This window comes from Chanodichthys erythropterus, chromosome 13, assembly GCF_024489055.1.
Source record: "Chanodichthys erythropterus isolate Z2021 chromosome 13, ASM2448905v1, whole genome shotgun sequence".
Taxonomy (NCBI): domain Eukaryota; kingdom Metazoa; phylum Chordata; class Actinopteri; order Cypriniformes; family Xenocyprididae; genus Chanodichthys; species Chanodichthys erythropterus.
The window spans coordinates 30660580-30686223 of NC_090233.1; the positions used below are offsets into that span (position 1 = coordinate 30660580).

The 25644-nt window shown below is 39.1% G+C and overlaps 3 protein-coding genes across 7 annotated transcripts; all 3 read right to left on the bottom strand.

Annotated features, from left to right (window-relative positions):
- Positions 1-579: 579 nt before the first annotated feature.
- Positions 580-8672, bottom strand: f11r.1 (F11 receptor, tandem duplicate 1). 2 transcript variants are annotated; one of them, XM_067407986.1, is made up of 10 exons: positions 8461-8672; positions 6431-6493; positions 6025-6141; positions 5765-5905; positions 5259-5461; positions 4941-5043; positions 2782-2835; positions 1905-2012; positions 1564-1736; positions 580-1377 (listed from the first exon to the last, which is right to left on the bottom strand). In XM_067407986.1, the coding sequence occupies exons 1-9, from the start codon at positions 8501-8503 to the stop codon at positions 1720-1722; spliced, it is 849 nt and encodes a 282-aa protein (XP_067264087.1). In that variant the 5' UTR covers positions 8504-8672; the 3' UTR covers positions 580-1377; positions 1564-1719. The 2 variants fall into 2 exon arrangements, with proteins under 2 accessions (XP_067264087.1, XP_067264088.1); XM_067407987.1 differs by lacking the exon at positions 2782-2835.
- A 4964-nt stretch (positions 8673-13636) lies between these two features.
- On the bottom strand, positions 13637-20500 carry LOC137033882 (uncharacterized). The gene is made up of 2 exons (XM_067406321.1): positions 17284-20500; positions 13637-14663 (listed from the first exon to the last, which is right to left on the bottom strand). Exons 1-2 carry the CDS (start codon positions 18388-18390, stop codon positions 14103-14105), a joined length of 1668 nt encoding a protein of 555 aa, XP_067262422.1. The 5' UTR covers positions 18391-20500; the 3' UTR covers positions 13637-14102.
- Positions 20501-20695: 195 nt separating this feature from the next.
- Positions 20696-25457, bottom strand: f11r.2 (F11 receptor, tandem duplicate 2). 4 transcript variants are annotated; one of them, XM_067406324.1, is made up of 9 exons: positions 25267-25456; positions 24804-24866; positions 24491-24607; positions 24227-24367; positions 23887-24089; positions 23569-23671; positions 23099-23201; positions 22549-22593; positions 20696-22442 (listed from the first exon to the last, which is right to left on the bottom strand). In XM_067406324.1, the coding sequence occupies exons 1-8, from the start codon at positions 25307-25309 to the stop codon at positions 22581-22583; spliced, it is 786 nt and encodes a 261-aa protein (XP_067262425.1). In that variant the 5' UTR covers positions 25310-25456; the 3' UTR covers positions 20696-22442; positions 22549-22580. The 4 variants fall into 4 exon arrangements, with proteins under 4 accessions (XP_067262425.1, XP_067262426.1, XP_067262423.1 ...); XM_067406325.1 differs by lacking the exon at positions 22549-22593; XM_067406322.1 differs by lacking the exons at positions 20696-22442; positions 22549-22593 and having other exon boundaries at positions 22609-23201; positions 25267-25454.
- Between the last annotated feature and the right edge of the window lie 187 nt (positions 25458-25644).

Genomic DNA, 25644 nt, shown 5'->3' on the forward strand with positions numbered 1-25644 from the left:
TATCAGATTTCATCAAAAATATCTTAATTTGTGTTCCAAAAATGAATGAAGGTCTTACGGGTGTAGAACGACATGAGGGTGAGTAATTAATTACATTATTTTAATTTTTAAGTGAACTAACCCTATAAGATATCATTTAAAAATAAATATATTCATTCGTAATGTCATCCTACGATGCAGATATTTCCAAAAATCAGTTGAGACAACAACAGATAACATTGCTTAAATTAACATTCGCAGTGTTTTCTGCACGAGCAGACTCTGGGTGGACCTGCAATTTAGTTACGTGAAGGACCCAGTACTTGGAATTCCATACTCAGAATTTGTCCTCTGCATTTAACCCATCCAGTTAGTGCACAGCACACACACACACACATTCAGAGCAGTGAACACAAACCGTGGACACACACCGGGAGCAGTGGGCAGCCATTTTTTTTGCTGTGGTGCCCGGTGAGCGATTAGTGGTTAGGTGCCTTCCTCAAGGGCACCTCAGTCATTTCCTGCCGGTACTGAGAAACTCTCCTCCATTAGCAGGGCTGTCGTGGCCTAATGGTTAATGTCAACATTACATAAGTCATATTCAGCAAGTTTAATTTATTGGAAGAATAGGATCAAGTCCGACATTAAAAACTTCAATCAAACAAGAAAAACTGTTTTGTAATTTGTTTCCAGTTTAACAATTCAGAGAGAGGTCAATAAAGCATGATTTTTAAATTCTATAAAAGCCAGAAAGAACTATTTACATTTCATGAAGGAAGTATAAAACACATAAAAACAAACAAAGTACACCATCATAAAAAAATGCCAGTGAAGTAAACAAACAACTTTTACAATGTACAGCAAATGTTTCTATCAATGGGATGGGGAATTATTTCCTGAATGGGGAACATTCATAGTACCTTCTTTTCCCCAGAAGCTTTCATCCCATAGTGCAGAGTCATACAGAATTAGCCTAGAATTAACCTCAATCCATAAATAACTAAATAAATTAATATAATTTGAACAAATTATATTAATAAAGGATTTATAATAAACCCTTTAAGTCTGTTTTCCACTGACAGATTACTTGTAGTTCAAAGAATTACATTTCAATTAATTTCTGCAAATGAGAGACAGGATTTAGATTCCTAAAACTAAATCTACAAGATTAAGCTACCACACACATATTTATGATGGCTGGTTTAAAGCTTTTTTTGTGGTGTGGTGTGGTGGGCAGGGCAGGGAGGCACATTTGATGTCACACTCTTCACATACAAACTGATCCTGATTTGTATGAACTTAAATAGAAAAAAAAAAAAAATTGATCTAGGCAACAAATCTTGACATTTCATCCAAAGCAGGCTACACCACAAAAGATGATTTCTGTCTGAATTCCCCCTGAAACAGACACACAAAACAGTGCAAAAAGAATTATTTTACCAGTACCACTACTCTGGTGGTAGAACAGAACACACAATTAGAAAAGAACATTCAATGTGAATTACTGCAAACAGAATTCCAATGGCGAATTACATTTAGCTATTTAATATAATTTACACAACTAAGCAAGTGTGTTGTACTTACATCCCCATCATCCCCTTCATCTGCTCTAGGCTGTGTATAAACAGCTTGTGTTTTCGGCTTGCTGCAAGAGATCATTTTTATCATTTTATTACATTTTAAATGCAACATAGTTTTATGTATATAAAATATGAAGTTATATGTGCCATAGAAATAGACTTACCTTTCTTTCATTTCTGTGGAGAATTAGAAAAAATAAAAAATTAAGTAAAATTATTTTGAATAAAATTAAATCATTTTTTAATTTCTAGTCATTATAGCTTTGGCATCCAATTATTTGAATGTATAATTATTCCCCTCTTCCTCCCTCCCCCCTCTCAGACACACACATAAGAAGAACTTACTTGGCATATATCCCTTTTTAGTGGCAAACCAGAGAGCAAAGAGGATCAACCCTACTGCCAGCAAAGCCACAATAACTCCCGCAACAATGCCACCAACATTTAGATCACCTATAATAAAGAAAAACAAATTAAGAGTCATGGAGAATTTTCAAACTATGACAGAGAGTGGGAATTAAGGCCCATTCACACTAAGAATGATAACTAGATAACTACATCATCCACACCAACACATTAATATTTTGTTTATTAAAAGTGTACGCTGCAGTTATGTCGTCTGCCGCTTTAAATGCTCAAGCTATTTAAAGTCAAGTAGGTTCTGATAAGGCATTAACTTTTCTGTTGGCAGTTTTCCTGATTAACCATTGTCTGATGAGGCAGGTTACAGATAGTTAAGTCTTAAATAGGCTTTCCTATTCACTGAATGTTATCATTTACATAATTTGAATTATTTAAAACTCAAAGGCTGCTAAAGCAAAAATATCCTGCACATCTTCTTCAAACCCCGTCAGATGATTATTCATAATGAGGCTCATCAATCCTTCTTTCAAAACATGTTTTTGTCTAAAGGCCTGTTCACACCAAGAACGATAACTATATAGAAAACTAATGATAACTGTATTTGCGTCCACACCAACGAACTTTGACCAGCAGATGTCCTCAGCATGCTGTTTCGAGTAAATAGCTAGTGTAATCGATCTAATCTATTAGCTGAAGAATTTAGCTGAAGAAGTCAATATAGTGGAATAAAAACAATGTCAGGATTTTTCACTGCAACTTCAAAGGAAGTAAGACAATAGCATTGGATAATAATAATAAGTTAATTATGTTACACCGTTTGCTAGCCTGGCATAAAGATCTCATCATTACTACTTCTCACCATTTATTCTGAAGGTATCACTGACTGTTTTCCATATATCCTTGACGAATCGGCCTGAATGAAGACAGTGATGGTGTTAATGGGAAGACTTAAAAAAAAAAAAAAAAAAAGTAAACAACTATCACCTAGATATCACAGCTTTATTTCATGTCAAAATCAAACTCAAAATGGCCTGGAAACATGATGACTGCGAGCGTTTTTAGTGGTGAAATTAAAAGGTACATCTTTGTGTCTGTGAGTGAGTGACTAGTGTGTACAAGCTGGATGACTGCTGAAAATTTGACTATTAACAAGAAAAGCTTAATATTAGTTCATAAATAATACATATTGTTTAAATTGTTACTGCCATTAGTTATTATTTTGGAATAAATGTAAAAATGCGTAAAAACACCAACTTGAAATGTATACTTTGTTTTAATAAATAGAACATTACATAGTGTAAAAATACAAGATAGAATTGTGTTTGGTCTGTCTTTTTAGGTAATGTTAACTTGACCAGGAAAATTGTGTAACAGGGACATGAATGAGGACATTGCCTCATTTTAAAACACCACCCACACACCACTGTTCCATTTTCTTTCAAGTATTTTTTTAAAAGGAGATTCGACTTGTCAAACCATGGTGAATTTTACAAAACTTCTGCGATTAACTTCTCTGCAATGTCGTCTGCCATTTTAAATGTGCAAGCCCTTAAATTAGGATGGATTATGATTGGCTGTTAGTGTTTCGTCATTCAACAGCTGGAAAAAAAATCATTCTGAAAGTGATCCCAACGATATCATTTCTCTTGATCAGCATCGTTATTGTTGTGGCGTGGACAGTGCTATTCTTTTATATTTAGAAAGATTTTTAGAACTATATCGTTCTTTGTGTGAACGGGCCTTTACACTCATTCATTATGGTAAGCCTATTATAAGCATTAATATTTTAAACCTAGCAAGACGGTTTTCACGGGAAATTAAAAAAAAAAAAAAAACACTACTTTGACATGTGAATTGTGTTGGGAGCCCACTGTAAAGCATTATCTATTGTCATATTCATTTGCATAGCCACAAAGAGCCGAAGGACAAAAAATAAAAAATAAAAAAATTCTTCTGCAAAATGCATGCACTTTTGTTTTTTTAACCGCTAGAGGGCCAAAAGTTACATAGTGTACCTTCAAGTTCTTTGGTAGCATTTTTGGGAGGACTTGTTTGCCACCTGATGTCACCTGGTGGAGTTTGGGTTCCTTGCCGCTGTCGCCTTTGGCTTGCTTAGGTGGGGAAACTTGACATTTGATATTCAGCAGTGCTTTGATTTGCCTGCATTGACACCATTTTCTTTAAGAGCTGCTGTGCAGCCAAAATTATATACCAGTTATCACTCTAAAGCTGCTTTGGCAATCTGCATTGTAAAAAGGGCTATATAAATAAAGGTGACTTGATATGACATTAAGGGCACTGCACTTGAGCATTTATAAGACGTGGGACAGTCTTGCGCACTTACTTCCTGTCGCATGCACGCACTCTCAAGTGGCCAAGACCGCGAGTGTGGGTACTTGGACAGGGCAAGTGGAGGGAAGAGGGCACTTGTGTGTCATATTCGCCATTTGGAACGCACTTGGCAAAAAGGAGTAAAGAAAGACTAATTTCCTCATCTTCACCTGGAATGTTACCATGACAATGCAGCACTGAATCTATCAGCCAATCAGCTGGTCTTACAACAGGAATTTCTTAATATTGCCTAATTTCTTAATATAAGTGTTAATAAATGACATTTTCTGATATTTTTTTTTTTTAAATATGCACTTTGTGTGTGTGTGAGAGCAAGAGAGTATTACCTCGCTGCTCTAAACTTTTAAACTTCATGTGACATGCATGACATAAATGTGCTTATTATACCATCTAGCTTTAAAATGAATCCATGATTCACCACCCTGGGTCACATGACAATAAAAGAGAAAATTTATTGCATGCACCTTCACTAAGGGAATCAGCTGTTTACAATCGTTTAGAACGCCCCTACAAATGGCATCCCCTTCCCAAAGTGCCCAAAGCCATTTGGAATTCACCCAAAGATGACCAAATCACTCTCTGAGTAATTTTGTTATTCCGGAGTCATTTAAAAGACTCATTCAAAATGAACAAATCATTCATGATCAACCCATCTCTACTACTTACGGACATCCATCTTCACTGCATCACTACGCTGAGGGGCACCTTCTCCATTATTGGCCTCACAGAAATATGAACCGATATCCAGCTTAGACACACTCGGGAACTCCTGATCACACAAACAAAACAATTTTACAAAAATAATTTACAAGATATAAACCTAGAAATATATTAAAGTGCACAATGACATTTAAATTATAGCAATATACAGTATAGTACTGAATGTTTTGACCAAAGAGTTTCAGTCGATTGATGGGACTATATACATTCGCACTCATTATATACGCTGTTTTGTATTTTCTAATATTGTAGATCAACACTCACCAGGTTTCCATTGAAAACGTTCATCTTGTAGGTAAGGTTTTTAAATGTGGGGAACTTGCTGGGATCATCAGGGAGGGGAGTGTTGTCTTTGTACCACTTATAGGTGGGTGGGGGAGATCCAACATTGTCGAAGCAGGTCAGAAGGACATTACTGCCTGTTGTGACTGAAGAAGGAATTCTGGATACAGGCTTGGAAGGAGGCACTGAAGTGGAGGGAATTACAGTGGGAATTATAAGGCTAATTACATATATAAACCATTTAAATCAAAGCTATATATTGTGTTAAATATAAAAACTGGACCCCACTGACTTTTTTTTCAAAACTTTTTGTGTTCCACAGAAAAATAAACACATAGATTTGGAACCAAATAGGGGTAATAAGTACAGTAAGTAAATCATGACATTTTTGAGTGAACTAAAAAAATAGGCTGGGCCACTCCCAGACCCTGGGTTAAGGTTATGATTTCTCATCTATCAGTTTATGTAAATAATGCAAAATGATTTACCAAGGACAGTGAGTTTGATTGTCTTCTCGTCATATCCACCATTTCCAGACACTTCACAGTCATAGTCTCCAGTGTCTGCTCGTGTCACTTTTTCAAATCTCAGCCCTCCATTATACACAGTGATACGGTTTGCATACTGAGCTGATGAAAGAAAAAAGATGCATATCTTCCTCAAATGGTCATTTGACAGATCATCACACAATAAGGGAATAGCAACTGCAAGGTTACAATGACGACAACAGTAAACTTTACATCCATACCAGTTGGCTTGTTATCAAAGTAAATGAATGACTGAGAGCCCTTGAGATCCTTGAACTTCCATTCTACTCTGGGTGTTGCTCCAAAGTCAGCGGTGTAGGAACATTTCAAGTCAACTCCTGAAAAGAAAAAAAAATTGAATAATACTTTGAATATCTTGATGCATAAATGTTTTTATCAGTCCTTAAATGGGCAGACCTTTCTTTAGGCCAGCCAGTAGAGAGAGACTCTCCAATAAATTGTTACATTTGTAACAATCACCACACAAAATACTATTCTTCAGTGCAAAACCTTTGCATGAAGGCACTATGTCAAATTTTCTCCATTATTTATATCTGACTGCTCATGGCACAAAGAAACAATTATAAGTAAAAGACAAACAAACAGAAAAAGCAAAATGAAACTTACCCTCATTCTCTTTCACTTTCACTGAGGGATTAGCAACGGTAACCGTAAAAGCGGCATGTAGGCCTGCAGACAGAAAGAGACAGATTCAATCCTTAGTTACTTCAGTAAGAAGACACATTAAAGGGATAGTTCACCCAAAAATAGAAATTATGCCATGATTGATTTACTTGTGCATTCTGTGTACCGTCTCCCACCGGAAGCTAGTCATTTAAAATTTATAGTTTTAAATATAATTTTCTTACAAAAATACATCACTTCACTTCAGAAGGCCTTTATTAACAACCCTGGAGTCATACGAATTACTTTTTTTTTTTTTTTTTTTATGGATGGATGCATTATTTTTGGCTTCAAAACGCAGCCCCCCATTCACAACCATTATAAACCTTGGAGGACTAAGGATATTTTTAAATATATCTCCGATTGTGTTAGTCTGAAGGAAGATAGTCATACACACCTAGGATTGCTTGAGTGTGAGTAAATCATGGGATAATTTTCATTTTTGGGTGAACTATCCCTTTAAAACACATTATAAATTGCATTACAGTCGTATCCAGGGTGGAATGATGTTCTAATACCATCTTTATATAAACCAGCCACTTATTTTATTTACTTATAGAAACATCAAGACACAAAGAATCAAACAAAAGCAACATGCAAGATGTTTTAGACAGAGATCTAATCAAAGAGGTAAAAGTTAAAGGAAGACATTTGTTTTTAATCATTTATCCTTTAAAATGCCTTAATTTTGACAAACATAACAGCAAAAGATGTTGAGCCAATAAGACCAAGAAAAAAATTAGGTCTGTTTCAGAACAAGCACATGTTGATCCATTTAAAAAGCCATCAGACCTGTTACAAAAAATCCTGTGACACCAGCAAACATCTCAATGTAAATACTACATTTCATTTTAAAGTGTGTGTGAGGTTTCATTACAGGAAACATTACAAATTGTTTCTACCACAGAAATACATATGTACTAGATAAAAGCCAGAAAATGATGTTATGGCACTTGTAACTGCTTTTCCACGTTTCTTTCTTAAAGAGCGGGTACAGCAGCAAGCATTAGTAATGAAATAAAAAAAATATATATAGGGCCTAGTATGAATTCACATTCATTCAAACATGTTTTTCTGACCATTCTTTCGATCATAATTTTTCAATCATCATGTTATACGTTTTCCAGACTAGCTGCCGTACTGAAACGGTTTTCCTCTGTGAACTTGAGGGTAACAGGTAAAAACAAACACGATATGAATTCAAGAGTTTCCTCACGAGAATGTTGTGCGAGCAAGCGCATCATACGCTTACTTTATTAATCTACTGCTGATTGTTTTACTGGGACACGCTTCCTGGACTGCCTTTCAGCTGTCACAAAAAATTCCTGGTTGTTGAGCTCGGGTTTCGGGTGGGGGATGGGCGAGGTAGAAATACAGGTTCTCCAGGTGATACCGCCGAGCCGTGAAAGACCTTCTTTCACATTTAAACTGTTGTTTCTATATGAAACGTATGAAAGTAGATAAGCCCAGTTCGCTACGCTTTATCCAAATATATCTCGAACGGTTCTTAAATTGACTCGGTTTACTGATTCAAGTCATTACTTAAGAATGTGAATATGATGAAATAGGCCTAGGCTTCTTCAACTGGTTCCACTTCAAGTAGGCCCAAGTTACTGTTTGCAAGCTCGTTCTTAAGATCACTGACGAGAGCCGATTCAAAACAACGATTCGTTACCGGATTGGTCAAATAAGGTCGCATTTAAGCGACAGGTGCACCGATGACATTTTCTGTTCTTGCTGTAGTTACTGAAACTGTAATTTAATCGCTAAACTCTTATGTAATTAAAAGAAGAAAACATAGCTGAAAAGCAAGTATTAAAAAAACAAGTCTTTTAGCAAAATAACAGCTAATTAAAAATATTCAAAGTTTAAAGGCTACTGAATAATTCACAGCAGTCAATGACACGACTTAATAATAATTAAAAAAAACGAAATGTAAACATGATTCAAACACTGAAAACATGGACGCCTACCTGTGACTGAAAGAGAGAGGCACACAAAGACGAAGGTCAACATATCCACTCTGAAATGATAAGTCTTCCAAAATATTCCACTTTTCTAAAAAATACCTGCTTTTTATGTTATGTTATGTTACTAGAACTTTTAGGGAGCTGTGTTTTTGCTAGGCCCTCACAAACCTAAGTCAAGAAGATAAACTAGAAGGTTGAAACTAAACGCCCTTCCGAGTGATACTGTTTTACCTGTACCGTGTGTGATTGGTTAAATACGCGACACTAGGGCACTCCCACTGCATGACGCAATGAAAGTATAAACTACTTCTCAGGATAAACACATCCTTATTGGAATTCTATATAGATACTTAGTAAGTAACCCACATGATAAGCTCTTAAGAGACACACTGAGAGTGGAGAACCATAAATTACAGGTCTTGTCAAATAACAACAAAGTTTGGGAACTTTGGATATTCATTATTTAATATCAGTTGTAAAAAAATTTTCTTTTCACTTCTAGCTTTATTAACACTGTAAATAAAAGCTAAAAATGTTTAACGTTGTAATGTGGAGCATGACACCAGCTGCACACTTCTTGACAAAAACAGTCTAACCACAATATATATTTTAGCATTTCCTGTAGAGGTGGGCAGAGATTAGTACTGAATCACCTATGTAGAGACTGGTTACCACGGTACCAGCAGATGTGTCTCTGATAGTATCAAAATGGTAGTATTGGGTTTCACATGTCTTTCCCTCTAAAAACAGAGACTATATAAACGTTTCCTTTCAAATATTTGAGTACATTGTGAACATTCATTTCAGTAATTTTTTGTTAACATCTTATACTAATTAATATACACACAGATTTTTTATTAATCACTGATGTGTCCTTTTTGTATCATTTTATATCCATATACAAATTTTCAAAAAACTTTTTAACAAAAAGTCCTACTTATAGGAGGCCCACAGAGATATTGTAGTCTGTCTTTAAATTAAATGACATAACTTTGGCAATATTGTGCTACACTCTTCTCTGCAAATCCTTTGTCTCTTTTCTCTACTGATTTGAAAAGGAAAGGCTCAAATGGCAAAGGGAGAATGTCATCCCTTTAATGCCACTCTTTTTCAGACTCAAAAAACAGTTACTGAAAAAACGATGAGACCCACTTCATGCGGTCCATCATCATGTGTTATAGGAGGAACTTCCCCTACAACGTATTGTTAGTTACATGCCATGAAAAATAATCACCGCTTCTCTTTCAGGTGTTTAAGAATAAAAGTTTCTGTCTAACTTTCTCCTCAGCACATCAAGTGTCTGGATGAGTCACTGTTTTGATTTTCTGATGATCAGAATTTGGAACGAGCTGTTGTTGCAGATCAAGATTTTGGACCAAGGAGGAAGTTTTCAGTTCTGATGTTCACATTTTTTGTTGAACTATTTTAATTTGAAAAGACTGTAGATTAGAATATAACCTTTAGTATTTAACCTGGAATATTCTTTGTTTTCTACATGGGTCAGGTGAGGAGGGAGCTGTTAGCATGTAGACTACTTCTTTGTGTAAACTAAACCCCTTTCACATAATTCAGTATCATTTCATCACAGACAGAACACTGTATAAGGACATAGCATAATGATATAAATTAAAGCAAAACAATTGCTCAAGTTGCAAAACATAGAATGGTTGAAATAGTGAGGGCAACATGTCCACTCTAAGAAAGTCAATAGTGAAAATATGGCTGCTGCTGCTATGATAACAATAAAACATGATTATTTGGATATTTAGTATTTGTGACCTTGGACCACAAAACCAGTCATAAGGGTCAAATTTTTTTTATTATCATCTGAAAGCTGAATAACTAAGCTTTCCATTGATGTATGGTTTGTTAGGACAATAGAATAATATTTGGCTGAGATACAACTATTTGAAAATCTATTATCTAAGGGGGAAAAAAATCTAAATATTGAGAAAATCGCCTTTAAAGTTGTCCAAATGAAGTCCTTAGTAATGCATATCCACTCACAAAAATACATTTTTGATATATTTATGGTAGAAAATTTACAAAATCTTCATTTAACATGATCTTTACTTAATATCCTAATGATTTTTGGCATAAAAGAAAAATTGATCATTTTGACCCATACAATGTATTGTTGGCTATTGCTACAAATATACCCGTGTGACTTATGACTATGGTTTTGTGGTCCAGGGTCACATTTAAGATCATATAACAAATATTTGTTCTGGTTCACCAAGATATCTGAGTAAAACAAATCAAAATGTTAACAAAAATTACAGCGTTTTCATTTAAAATGTGACCAATATCATGGCATTCTATGAGGTTCAGTAAAGATTTTTTTTTTTTTTTTCAAATATAGCATATCAAGAACTGTTCATTTAAAAGTTAAAGGTAAAGTTAAAAGTAACTAATTGCTGTTCTAGTCCCACAGTGACTTTAAACAAACTTAAAATTGCTGGCTAATAATAAATGATATGAAAGAGATTAAGAGAAAGTGTGTCCACAGTGAGAATGATTTCTATGTGATTTCAAACGGGTATAAACAGAAATAATTAGAAGACCACAGCAGGAGAACATTATATGAATCTGCGGCCTTTCACTGAGAGTTCATTGATGCCGCCACTATGCAGTGCTGTGTCAACTGGTTTCTGATCATTTGATTCTGATTTTCACCAGTGAGTGTGGGTGGTGATGAAGCAAAAGAAAGAGAGACCAAATATATGAGCAAATTAATTTCTTTAGTTCATACACTTCTGTATTTTGACTTAAAAAGTTTAATTCTAGGACAAAATATTAATTTAAACAGAGAGCACATTCTCTATTATAGTGCACTTATTATTTCAATGCAATGACTTACAAACGTCCAGTCCATCCAGACTAAAACATTAATTTTGTATGTGAGGTTCTTGAAACTGAGGAACTTGCTTAGAGGCCACAAATGTTACCATAATATAGTTTACCAAGGACAGTGAGTTTGATGGCTCTCCGCCATAATCTTGTTTGGATCACCTTGTCGAACCTCAGTCCTTCATTATACACAGTGATAGCCTTCATATCAAAAATGAAACAAAATTATACAATGCAATCACTGGGCTGGGCCAAAGGTTACAATGATAAATTGGAAGACACCAGAGTTTATAACAACATTATTGTTTATCAGTTTTTATACATACTAGTTTCTTTATTTAAAACAACAAGATTGTTAAAATGCACTATGAGCCATCATTGGAAGAAGGATTCAAGCAAGCTCACTGTAACACAAGCCAAAACAAATCCCTGCACGGAGAGCTCAGAATGAAACTAGTCTGCATTGTTCTACTACACAATATGGCAAGGTAAGAAATTCAAACAATATGACTGTAACTCAGACTTCTAAATTCTACATTTACTCTGAATACTCAAAATGCTTTAAGGTAAAGACCATGCACTCTCAGAGCTGGAGAAAGACCAAGTTCTTTGAAGATCTGAGGCAGGAGAATGAAAATGGATCTGGGCATTATGGTTGATAAATGATTGTAGAAGACACTGTCTGACTGACATAGAAAACTGAAACAATGACTACCTTGAATTTGTTATATATACAGTGGGTATGGAAAGCATTCAGACCCCGTTAAATTGTTCACTCTTTGTTATATTGCAGCCATTTGCTAAAATCATTTAAGTTCATTTTTTTTTCCTCATTAATGTACACACAGCACCCTATATTGACAGAAAAACACAGAATTGTTGACATTTTTGCAGATTTATAAAAAAAGAAAAACTGAAATATCACATGGTCCTAAGTATTCAGACCCTTTGCTCAGTATTTAGTAGAAGCACCCTTTTGATCTAATACAGCCATGAGTCTTTTTGGGAAAGATGCAACAAGTTTTTCACACCTGGATTTGGTGATCCTCTGCCATTACTCCTTGCAGATCCTCTCCAGTTCTGTCAGGTTGGATGGTAAACGTTGGTGGACAGCCATTTTTAGGTCTCTCCAGAGATGGTCAATTGGGTTTAAGTCAGGGCTCTGCCTGGGCCATTCAAGAACAGTCACGGAGTTGTTGTGAAGCCACACTCTAAAAAATGCTGGGTTAAAAACAACCCAAGCTGGGTAAAATATGGACAAACCCAGCAGGTTGGGTTAAAAGGCACCTATTATGCACTCTTTCACATTATGTAATATAAGTCTTTGGTCTGATCAAGTTTCAGCTTAAAATACCCCACAAATTTGCCCCAATTTGGGGGTGAGCAAGAACATGCCTTTTACTATATTACTATATTGCTGGCTAAAAAAATAAATCCAAAATTGGTTGAAAAAATGGCTGGGTGAAAACAACCCACTGCCCTATAAACAAATGCAAGTAAACAGGGTAGCTCCGGTTTCATTTTATTATTATTATTATTGTTCTTATTATTATGGAATAAAAACATAATAACTTTACATTTAGAAATCGATTTAATGATATGGTACAACTACAGTGCAATGTAAATAGTATCACATAAGTGTATATAATATAAAGTAAGAAGTAATATTAAATAGGCTAATATATGTTATATAACTATATGAACAATAGTCAATAATATAAACATACAGTAAACAGTGCTGAGTAGATTGCTTAAAAATTGTAGTCAGTCACTGATTCAAAGTAAATATATTAGGTCAAAAAGGTTTAGTTGACAAAAAAGTTGGGGAACCCCTGCATTGCATGTAAATATAAAATTATGTGAATTTGTAAATTTTAATGTGTGTGAAAGACAAAAACAGTAGTAGGCCTACATGATTAAATGGCTCGCTGATTGATAATTCAAATAATAATTAATGTGTTCATCAGAAGTTGATATGCAGTGTTGCAATGTGATGCAATGAAAAAAAGTGAAACAAAAAAACCTTAAAATCTCCAGCTGAGTTCAGATGAGCATGTAAAGTTAAACACATCTATGATGAAATTAGAGTAAATTAAGACAAATTTTAATTTTTTAATCTCATCACCCCTCAATCCCACTGCCATCACACACTCTAAAAAAGAATTGGTGGTTTAACTTTTAAAAAGTAAGTTTCCTGGTTGCCTTAAAATGTGAGTTTATTGAAATTAGGTGATTGGTTTAATCAACAGAAACTCGAAATATTATGTTATCTGAACCAAATTAATTATCTAAGTTGATTTGACAAAAGAAAAAATGTTGTGATGATAAATCTTTTTTTTTTTTTACCGTGCAGTGTGTGTGTGTGTCTGTCATCCAATGTGTGCACATATTGTATGTGAATCTGAAAATACTGGCAGAGAGTGAGAGACAGGGAGGTTTGAATATGACCAGGGACATAATGCTCACAACTGTTCTGGGTTTAACTAGTACTGACACTCACAGCATTAGGCAGAGGAGGTACAGTCTCTTGGAAATGCTGAGAACAGTCCACTGACAGGCCCTCCTCAGCTTTCCTTGAGACTTGTGTTGTCCTGGTTGCCACTGACTAAAAAGGGAATAAAAATATAAACAAATCACAATTTAAAAACAAACTATCAAATCCTTATAATCTAGGGATGATAATCCTACTCTTTGTAGATCAGTCGGGCAACTGAAGATTGATGGTTTAGCTCCATCCCTAATCCTGAAAGTCTGACCTGTCCTGTCAAAGTCCTATCTGCATACAGCATGAGGACTCACTTGGCAAAAAAACCTTCCCTTCTACTTCTGTCTCCTTGTAGTAGATTTAAGTTCGTAGTGGGGAAGGAAGTGGTCAGGGACGACAAACAACTGCTGACTGAGTCTTTATTGAATGTCAACAGAAGGACTGTGCAACGCACAACAACGAAAATAAACAATCCACAAAGGGCTTCACTCCAGGTTCGGCATACGCTATCCACAAGGGCTTCTCTCCAAGTTTGGTTTACACCATCCACAAGGGCTTCACTTGAACAAGGGACCACCTTGAACTTAAAAGGCTGTAAAGCCAGATACCAACGAGTGATCCGCGCGTTGGTATCCTTCATGCGGTGGAGCCACTGCAGGGGAGCGTGGTCCGAACAGAGAGTGAATTCCCGTCCCAGGAGATAATAGCGGAGGGTGAGGACGGCCCACCTGATTGCCAAACACTCTTTTTCTACGGTACTGTACTTAGCTTCTCTCTTCGAGAGCTTACGGCTAATGTACAGTACCGGCCGCTCCTCACCCTCTATCTCCTGGGACAGGACAGCACCCAGCCCCCTGTCCGACGCGTCAGTCTGCAACAGAAAAGGGAGAGAAAAGTCAGGAGAGTGAAGCAATGGCCCGCCACATAGAGCAGCTTTTACCTGGGTGAAAGCCTGCTGGCACGGCTCCGTCCACTGGACCGTATCTGGAGCATCCTTTTTAGTTAGATCAGTCAACGAGCTGGTGAGGGCCGAATAATTAGGTACAAACCTTCTATAATATCCCGCCAGCCCGAGGAACTGTCTAACCTCCTTTTTGGTCTTGGGGCGCGGACAGGTCGCAATCGCTGCCGTCTTGTCAATTTGGGGACGCACCTGCCCATGCCCCAAGTGGAAGCCCAGATACCTTACTTCCACGCGCCCAATTGCACACTTCTTCGGGTTGGCCGTGAGCCCAGCCGCTCTCAGCGATCTCAGGACGGCTCTCACATGCTGCATATGCCGCTGCCAATCATTACTATAGATAATAATATCATCTAGATAGGCAGCCGCAAATGCAACATGGGGCCGGAGAATTTTATCCATGAGTCGCTGAAAGGTGGCCGGTGCCCCGAACAGCCCGAACGGAAGCGTAACAAATTGGTGTTGGCGATAGTCCACGCAGAAACGAACCGAGCCGTCGGTCTTAGGAACCAAAACTATAGGGCTCGCCCAGTTACTGCTGGACTCTTGTATTACTCCCATTTTCAGCATTGCCTCTAATTCGTCCTGAACTACCTTTTTTTTTGTGTTCAGGTAATCTATACGGCCGGCTGCGAACAACCACACCCGGCTCCGTCTCGACATGGTGCTGAATGAGGTTGGTACGTCCCGGCAGGGGAGAGAACACGTCTGCAAATTCCTTTTGCAATTTGGATAAATCAGTGAGCTGGGAGGGCGAGAGGTGATCTCCCCCCGGGACCAGAGCGAGAGATTGAGATTTTACATTCGCCTCTGGTCCGAGATCATCCTCCCCACTAATCACCGTCGCCAGCATCACTGATTCTGCCTCATTCCATTTTTTTAGGAGGTTGAGGTGATAGATTTGACGTGCCCCCCTCCTGTCGGACTGTACCACCTCGTAATCGAGCTCGCCGACTTGCCGTGTGACCTCAAAGGGTCCTTGCCACTTTGCAAGTAATTTCGAACTGGAAGTAGGGAGCAATACAAGCACTTTTTCCCCCGGTGCGAATTTACGTAGGTTAGACCGTCTGTTATACAGTTGGCTCTGTCTGTGCTGGGCCTGTAACAAATTCTCCATTGATAGCCGCCCCAAGGTGTGGAGTTTTGATCGCAAGTCCAGCACATACTGAATTTCATTTTTGGCCTGAGATGGTCCGTCCTCCCAAGTTTCTCTGAGGACATCCAGCACCCCACGGGGCTGGCGCCCAAAGAGAAGCTCGAAGGGGGAAAACCCCGTGGAGGCTTGCGGGACCTCTCGTACTGCGAATAACAGAGGTTCCAACCACTTATCCCAATTTTTGGCGTCCTCTTGAACGAACTTACGAATCATGGATTTAAGCGTGCGATTAAAACGTTCGACCAGCCCGTCCGTTTGTGGGTGAAAGACGCTGGTACGAACCGATTTAATGCCCAATAATTCGTACAGTTCGCGTAACGTGCGTGACATAAACGCCGTGCCTTGATCAGTGAGGATTTCTTTTGGAATCCCCACCCGGGAGATTAAGCGAAACAGTGCATCCGCAACACTTTTAGCAGAAATGTTGCGGAGAGCCACTGCTTCAGGATATCGTGTTGCATAATCAACAATGACTAATGCAAAGCGATGTCCCCTTGCTGATCGTTCTAATGGCCCGATGAGGTCCATACCAATTCTCTCGAAGGGGACCTGCATTAATGGAAGTGGGCGCAATGGCGCTTTTGGGGTGGCCGGTGGGTTCACCAACTGGCATTCACGACAAGACGCGCACCACCTGCGTACATTCTCGTGAATGCCAGGCCAGAAAAACCGGGTCATGAGACGATTTAGTGTCGCTGCCTGTCCCAAATGCCCCGCCATTGGATTAGAATGAGCCGCGTGGAAAAGCATTTCCCTGCGGCTCTTTGGCACTAATAACTGGGTTGTATCTTCTTTTGTCTGAGTGTCTTGGGTCACTCGATACAACCTATCTTTTATAATCGCGAAATACGGGTAAGCAAGCGGACGTCCAGGCTGGAGAGGCTGACCATCAATCATCGAGACCCTATCAAATGCATTTTTTAATGTCTCATCCTGAGACTGCTCCAGGGGAAAATCATCGCGTTCCGGAAGAATTAGTCTTCCGGCTTCACTCAGATCCCCTGCAGCAGAACTCTCCGGTCTCTGATCAGTCTCTCCCACCTGTACTCGCGCTTGCTCACCCCGCGTTCTTTTCCCCCAAGAGGCATCCGAGCAAAGACATCCCAATAATTGTTTAAACGCGGGCCAATCCGTTCCCAAAATTATCGGATGCCGGAGGTGCGGGTTAACTGCCACCTCAACACTATGCTTTTGTCCCCTAAATTTAATTATGACGGACATTACGGGATATTTTACCACATCCCCGTGCACGCACCGAACCCCAACCATGCGGCCTGTATCCAATGCCCCAGACGAAATCAGGCTTTGATGGAGAGAGGTTTGGTTACAGCCCGAGTCCACCAAAGCCTGATAGGTACCCCCCTTGATACTCACAGGTATTTGGTACCCGCCAGCCTGACCAGGGGCGGCCTGAGGTTCGTCTGGGACCCGGATCACCGTCCCGACCTCCATAACCGGACATTTATCCACAAAATGATCCGGATCCCCGCACCGCCAACAGGCCGGCCCAGACCTGCCCGCCGCCCCAGTGGCAGAGAGTGGGCTGAATACATGACGCGGAGAGAGGGGAGAAGCAGGAGCGGGGTCCGTCCCGGCAGCAGGGAGTCCCGCCCCCCTGGGTCCGTAGGAAGGTGCCTGTCCCGTTCCGCCCCGCCCTCGGGGCGGAACACGAGGTGGGCCGGGCGGACGAGACCTAGGGAGAGGGACAGGTCTAGAGAGAGAGGGGGACAAAAGAGAGGGAGAGAGAGAGGCAGCTGGAAGGGGTTCGCCGCCCCCTTGGCACGCCACCAGATGATCCTCCGCCAGTTGGATGGCTGAGTCCAGCGACGTGGGGCGGTGGCACTGGACCCACTCGGCCGTCTTCTTCGGGAGCCGAGTGATGAATTGCTCCAGCACCATGCGATCGACGACCAGGTCCACGTCGCTTCCCTCAGCCAGCAACCATTTGCGGCACGAGTCCCGGAGCTGCTGGGCCAACGTGAAGGGCCGGCCGGACTCACCCAGGTCGAGGGAGCGGAAGCGCTGTCGGTGCTGCTCCGGGGTCCGACCGACCCGCTGGACGATGGCCCGCCGTAGGTCTGCATAGACCAGGAGGTTCGGGACGGGGAGCTGCTGTGCCGCCACCTGTGCTTCTCCTGAGAGGAGCGGGACCAGCCTCATCGACCACTGGTCCCGCGGCCATTTACACGCCTCCGCGGATCTCTCGAAGAGGTCTAAGAACACCTCTGGATCATCCAGTGGACCCATCTTATTTAATGGCAGGTGGACAGGCACAGCGGGTGGTTCGGTGGGCTCCCGGGGAACCTCCCGGTCAATCCAGCTCCGGAACGCCTCGCGGTCCTCCTGCTGGGTTTGTAGAATGGCTTGGAAACACCGCTCCTGGTCGCCTCTTAACTCCAGCAGGGCCTGTTGTTGTTCGCGGTGCAGGACCGCGAGGGACGCGATGATGTCCGCAAATGTGGCGGAGGACGAAGATTGCATGGCGACGTGCTCACCGACTTCCTTCCCAGGTTTCGGCACCAGTATAGTAGATTTAAGTTCGTAGTGGGGAAGGAAGTGGTCAGAGACGACAAACAACTGCTGACTGAGTCTTTATTGAATGTCAACAGAAGGACTGTGCAACGCACAACAACGAAAATAAACAATCCACAAAGGGCTTCACTCCAGGTTCGGCATACGCTATCCACAAGGGCTTCTCTCCAAGTTTGGTTTACACCATCCACAAGGGCTTCACTCCACGAACCTCGACTCGACTCAGTCAACAGTTCCCCTCTCTCTCACACGCTCCTGCTTCTCACGGCGTTTTAACCTGTCTCCGTGCCAATCACTGGAATGAGAAACAGGTGTTCGTGATTTGTATCCAACCCACTCACTTACCAAGCGTCTCCCGCTATTCTCTCCGGTTGCAGACCTCGCTGAACCACGCCCCCCTCGCCACACTCCTCAACTGTTTGTCTTTGGGGAAACCTTCAATGTGTGAGAAAAGTTAGCTAGCCAACTAACTACAGTAAGACTCACAGTATGTCGGTCACTTAACTGAAATGAGTAGCTTGTCATAAAAGTTGCTTTTAAAACTAATAGAAAACATGTAAACTTTTTGATTTCTTTTAAAGGTGCCCTCGAATCAATAAATGAATTTATCTTGGCATAGTCAAATAACAAGAGTTCAGTACATGGAAATGACATACAGTGAGTCTCAAACTCCATTGTTTACTCCTTCTTATATAAATCTCATTTGTTTAAAAGACCTCCGAAGAACAGGCGAATCTCAACATAACACCGACTGTTATGTAACAGTCGGGGTGTAAGCCCCAATATTTGCATATGCCAGCCCATGATCCCAACATTATGAAAGGCATTACACAAGGGCAGCCAGTAGCCTAACGTCTGGATGTGTACAGCTGAATCATCAGACTAGGTAAGCAAGCAAGAACAATAGCGAAAAATGGCAAATGGAGCAATAATAACTGACACGATCCATGATAATATGATATTTTTAGTGATATTTGTGAATTGTCTTTCTAAATGTTTCATTAGCATGTTGCTAATGTACTGTTAAACGTGGTTAAAGTTACCATCGTTTATTACTGTATTCACGGAGACAAGAGCAGTCACTATTTTCATTATTAAACACTTGCAGTCTGTGTGATGCATAAACACAACTTCATTCTTTATAAATCTCTCCAACAGTGTAGCATTAGCCGTTAGCCACGGAGCACAGCCTCAAATTCATTCAGAATCAAATGTAAACAATATAACAGTATACAATACTCACATAATGCGACGCATGCGTGACGAACACTTTGTAAAGATCCATTTGAGGGTTATATTAGCTTTATGAACTTTGTTTATGCACTGTTCAAGGCAAGCACGAGCTCCATGGGCGTGGAGCGCGAGAATTAAAGGGCCAGTAGCCCTGAATCGGCTCAATTATAATGATGCCCCAAAATAGCCAGTTAAAAAAATGAATTAAAAAAAATCAATGGGGTATTTTGAGCTGAAACTTCACAGACACATTCAGGGGACACCTTAGACTTATATTACATCTTTTTTTAAAAAAGTTCTATGGCACCTTTAAAGTCTCAACTTTCACAGATAACTAGCAATATCACTAGCTATTAATTTCAAGTGGTGCTCACTGCAGAGCCAAATGAAGTCCAGCCCAACCTCTCTGGATGAAACAGGTTGAGCTTGACCTGGTCCAGCTCACCTTTATGGAGGAATAGAGCATGGAGGCATGGGCATCTATTCCTCCATTAGGCATGGAGGAATAGAGTTACAGGCAGAGTTAGGGTGTGCTTGGACCTTCTAGCTCACAGGTGTCAAACATACGGCCTGCAGGCCGAATACGAATACATGGCAACAAAGCATCTCAACTGAAATAAATAAATAAATAAATAAATAAAGGTTTTTGATGAAAACATTCCAGAATTTTTCTCCATATAGTGGACTTCAATGGAGCCCAAATGGTTGAAGGTCAAAATTAGTTTCATTGCAGCTTTAAAACGTTACACAATCCCAGATGAGGAATAAGGGTCTTATCTTAATCTTATTATTTAACAATAAATGCTCATCTTGAACTAGTTCTCTTCTTCTCTATTTGAATTCCAGCATTGTAGACACTGCTAAGTGTATTACTGCCCTCCACAGGTCAAAGTTTGAACTAATTGTTATATACTTGCACTAGCATATTGTATATGACAATTTAGTTTAAATTTGAACTGTGGAGGGCAGTAATACACTTAGCAGTGTCTACACTGCTGGAATTCAAATAGAGAAGAAGAAGAGAGCTAGTTCAAGATGAGCATTTATGGTTAAAGGGTCATGAAACCCTAGAACGCATTTTTTGAGCTGTGAACAGATATGTATAGGCTGCACATCATTGAAAACACTAAAGGTACTCAATTTTATTTAAAAGTTAAAATGAGTTATTTTGCATTTTTCAGAGCGATTTCTATCTTCCAGTTTCAAAAACAAAGTCGGAGCAACGTCACAAAATCTGACGTCGTTGTGTACTACCGGCAAGATCCGGAGTGCTGGTTGACTCCAAGTATGGGCTGGTCGAACATGCTGACATCAACCGTTTCTGCATTTATAAAAAGCTCATTCAATCCAATCACTGCACTGTAGTATGCATTAGATTATAATTGCGGTATTATGCATAAGGAATCACTTCTCTCGCCTCTGCCTCTGTTGTCATTCAGAGACGTATCATTGGTGCTCGTTTTCTAAGTGCTACAACACAAAAATGTGTTTTCCTGTGACCAGAGCAGAAGTTTGTGTGCATGTGGATTGTTTTGCTGTAATCTACCAGCACAAATGGAAAATATGTTCGCATGAGATCGCATTACAGAGGAGAATTCAAATGTCAAAAAAGTGCTGTTCATCCACCTCTGCCTGCTCTGCGTTCAGACACGTGAGCCGTGTGTATGTTTCCCTCAGCACATCACGTGTGTTGTTTGTATTTTGGCCACAATGCGGTCAGAACTGGAGTTTGAATACGAACACATGAAAAATATGATTGTTATGATAGGCTAAACGTGGAGCGCGCATATGATCAGTTTCAGCGCGGAGCTTCGCGATGAGTTTAACAACACTAGCCACGTGGCTCATAGCTCATACAGAATAAAGTATCTGTTTTTAAAGAATTTATAGACATATTTCACACATTCTCCTGCACCAAACATGAACCAGCACAGTGTATGAATTCATCAAGTCTTCTTCAAATGAAATATATGTGCGAACTGGACACTGATACAGTGGTGTAGCCTATCTGAACGCAACGACACGATTATTCTAATAGACTGATTTTGAGACTGCAGTGCTCGTAAACATAATCAAAGTAGCCTATTATTAGCCCTATTAAAAATTCATTTGCATTTCTCCCTTGTGCTTTGGGAGTGTGTTGTCATTTTCTCTGTGTTCATATTCATTATTCTGTATAAGTGAGTGTGTTGTATGTCTGCGTTTCATTGGTTGTTCTCTCCCTTCTTCCCCCCCCTCTACACTCCCACTTTTCCAGAGTTTTACACACCCATTTTAACAAAGTTTTTTGGAGCTTTGAGGTGTGAACGACCAGGGTAAAACAGGGGGGTTTCATGACCCAGTTTTTACTGTATTTTTAATTAAATAAATGTAGCCTTGGTGAGCAGACGAAAATCTTAGTGGTTCCAAACTTTTGGACTGTACTGTATATGAAAAATCCCCATTACATCTTTAATAAATAAGTTAACAATACAAAATGATGTTACATAAGAAATAGGGATCATATTTACCTTTTCATTTAGCAGATTTTTTTTTTTTTTTTTCAAAAATGTCACTTACAAATGTTCTCATTACAAGCAATATTTCTGAAGAGGCAACAATATTTGCAGTAACAAGTACTACCAAAAAGTAACTGGAAGTAAGAATTTTGATGATTCAAAGACCGTGAGTTTGATGGTCTTCTCATCGTCTTCACCATTGTCAGACACCTCTCTGCCATAATCTTGTTTTCGTCACCTTGTCAAACCCCAGTCCTTTACAGTGATAGCCTTCATATCGAGAATGAAACAAAACGATACAAATGAATCACATCCCCCCCATATCACATTTAAAATATAAATAATCATATGGAATATGAATTTCTGCTTCACATACCAAACACAATCATTTCAATACTGGGCCAAAAGTTACAATGATAAACTGGAAGACAACAGAGTAAATAGTAACAGTATAGTTTTTATCCATACCAGTTTCTTTTTTAAAACAACAAGTTTTCAACATCACAGGATTTTAAAATGCACTATGATCCATCATTGAAAGACACATTAGGATTCAAGCAAACTCAATATAACACATGCCAAAACAAATCCTTGCATGGAGAGCTCAGAATGAAACCAATCTGAATGTGCAACATAATCTGTGTTGTTCTACACAATACGGCAAGGTAAGAAATACAAACAATATGATATGATTGTAGAAAAAATTGTCTGATTGACATAGAAAACTGAAACAATGAATAGTTTGAATATGTTATACATATATGCAAAATGCAAAATTGAATATATTAAACATAGCAGTGATGTTGAATGGAATCTACACTTCATGTCCATGTTTTTGCAGCTCCAGTTTTAACTTGGTTATTTCTAATTCCAGTTTTTGTATCTCTAGTTTTAGTTTCACCTCTTGTAACATGAATACACCATACATTTTTTCCAGCATGTGGTTCATGGTGATCTTGCTCGGCACATTCTGTGTCTCCGTGCTCAAGGTGCCCCTCACGGCTGGCACTTGGCTGCTGTCTACATCAACTATATTACAAAAACAAAGTTATTAGCATAAAAAAAAAAAAAAAAAAAAATGCCAAAAAGTAGCAATGCTAGAGAGACATTAAAAAGCTTTGTTTATTGACATATTTGTAACAAGTTGTACACAACTAACTAACTATCTTTGTAGGCTACTGAAAAAATGCAAAAACATCAGAAACACAATATTCTACTTATAAGACTGTCCAAGCAGTGCTGGGATTATGGCTGTATGAGGCCTGCCAGCAACTCTGTTCTCATTTCCTCCAATGATTCCCCAAACATGGGGTATTCCTCTCCATAAACTTCTATAACTAGTTCTGTTGTCCTTTTTAAAGGTGCCCTATTTGAATGCAATGACAATGTTACTTACGGACTTCCATCCGCACTGCATCACCCCGCTGAGTGACGCCTTCTCCATTACCGGCCTCACAGAAATATGAACCGATATCCAGCTTAGACACACTCGGGAACTCCTGATCACACACAGACAAAAAAATATTTTACATATTTGATATACCTTATAAATTTACACGGTATAATCCTAGAATTATATTTACACACACATATTACATTTTAATTATAAAAATATATACTGAAAGTTTTGACCAAAGAGTTTCAATCAACTGATGTGAATATACACACACATTATGCTGTTTTGTATTTTCTAATATTGTAGATCAACACTCACCAGGTTTCCACTGAAAACGTTCATCTTGTAGGTAAGGTTTTTAATTGTGGGGAACTTGCTGGGATCATCAGGGAGGGGAGTGTTGTCTTTGTACCACTTATAGGTGGGTGGGGGAGATCCAACATTGTCGAAGCAGGTCAGAAGGACATTACTGCCTGTTGTGACTGAAGAAGGAATTCTGGATACGGGCTTGGAAGGAGGCACTGTAGTGGAGGGAATTACAGTGGGAATTGTAAGGCAAATTATATAAAACATTATTTAATCAAAGCACTAATCTGTGCACCCCATCAACCATGTACAACAAAATGCCTTAAATAATATAATTTCTACTCAAATTTACCAAGGACAGTGAGTTTGATGGTCTTCTCATCATAACCACCATTTCCAGACACCTCACAGTCATAGTCTCCAGTGTCTGCTCGCGTCACCTTGTCAAATCTCAGACCTCCATTATACACAGTGATACGGCCTTCATATTCAGCTGATGAAAGATGCACAATACTAAATATTTTCCCAGTTCTCATTTCAATAAAACACATCTACATACATTAAGGAATGCTACTGCAAGGTTACAGTGACGAAACGGCAACCATTTTATCCATACCAGTTAGCATGCTATCAAAGTAGATGAAAAACTGAGAGCCCTTGAGATCCTTGAACTTCCATTCTACTCTGGGTGTTGCTCCAAAGTCAGCGGTGTAGGAACATTTCAAGTCAACTCCTGAAAAAAAGTAATAATTTGTTTAATCTGATGCATAAATGTGCATAGTTTTTCACATCAAATCCTTGAGCAAGGATCACCAAAAAGCCAAAAGACAAAGGCTCTCCAGTAAACTGTTACATTTGTAAGACCACACAAAACAATTAGGCTATAACTGAAAGACAAAGATTAACAGAAAAAGTTAAATGAAACTTACCCTCATTCTCTTTAACTGTTATTAAGGGATTACTAACGCTAACCGTAAAAGATGCATATAGGCCTGTGGACAGAATAAGATGGATTCAAGCCTATACAAACTATATCAGTAAGAAAGAATTCTTAAAACATTCACATTAAAAGCATGTAATCTACTAATATAATATTCTGTATACTCACTGGATACCCAGGCCAGTTGATCATAGGCAAAAACCCATTCAAACTATGATTGTTTATCTTATTGGTTACTATAAAATTAGGCCACATTTGAGACAAAGACTGTTCTTGTAGACTTATAGCTAATAAACTCTAAATTAAACAATACATTTAACAATATACAATAGTACGATGATATTATTAATTTACTAAAATATAGAGGAAAAACACTGAAGGAAACTGTTCCAACAAAATAGCAGCTAAATAAAAAAAAAACTCTGTAAACAAAGACTACCAAAGACTCCTACCTGTGACAGAGATAGAGAGGCACACAAAGACGAAAGTCAACATATCCACTCTGAAATGATACACACTCTTCGAGAATAAATGTTTCTTTTTTTTAAAAATGATGTCTGGTTTATATTCGACCTACAGCAGCAGAGCTTTATTGCAGTTGTTTATCTGTTATGTTCCCACAAAACTGAGTCAAAATAAGCTGAAAGGCTGATAGACTAGTGTAACATGTAGCATGTGTGATTGGTTGGACACTCACACTGCCGCTGCATGACGTGATGAAAGTAAACACAGATTCCAGGTTAGACAAATAATTGGAAATCGTTCTCAGAATGAACCTTGTTTAGGAGTCCAAACTTTTGCCAATAGGTCTTTGTATCCTAAGTAACTCA

Excerpts from the sequence above, each read along its gene's own strand:
- LOC137033882 (XM_067406321.1), bottom strand. The coding sequence starts at position 18,390 with ATGCAATCTTCGTCCTCCGCCACATTTGCGGACATCATCGCGTCCCTC. Across the intron at positions 14,664-17,283 it reads CTGGCGGGTACCAAATACCT|ACTGACGCGTCGGACAGGGG; the intron begins GTGAGTATCAAG and ends TTTCTGTTGCAG.
- f11r.1 (XM_067407986.1), bottom strand. The coding sequence starts at position 8,503 with ATGTTGACCTTCGTCTTTGTGTGCCTCTCTCTTTCAGTCACAG. Across the intron at positions 6,494-8,460 it reads CCTCTCTCTTTCAGTCACAG|GCCTACATGCCGCTTTTACG; the intron begins GTAGGCGTCCAT and ends TTCTGTCTGCAG. Across the intron at positions 5,462-5,764 it reads AATCAAACTCACTGTCCTTG|TGCCTCCTTCCAAGCCTGTA; the intron begins GTAAATCATTTT and ends CCTCCACTTCAG.
- f11r.2 (XM_067406322.1), bottom strand. The coding sequence starts at position 25,309 with ATGTTGACTTTCGTCTTTGTGTGCCTCTCTATCTCTGTCACAG. Across the intron at positions 24,867-25,266 it reads CCTCTCTATCTCTGTCACAG|GCCTATATGCATCTTTTACG; the intron begins GTAGGAGTCTTT and ends TTCTGTCCACAG. Across the intron at positions 23,672-23,886 it reads ACGTTTTCAGTGGAAACCTG|GAGTTCCCGAGTGTGTCTAA; the intron begins GTGAGTGTTGAT and ends GTGTGTGATCAG.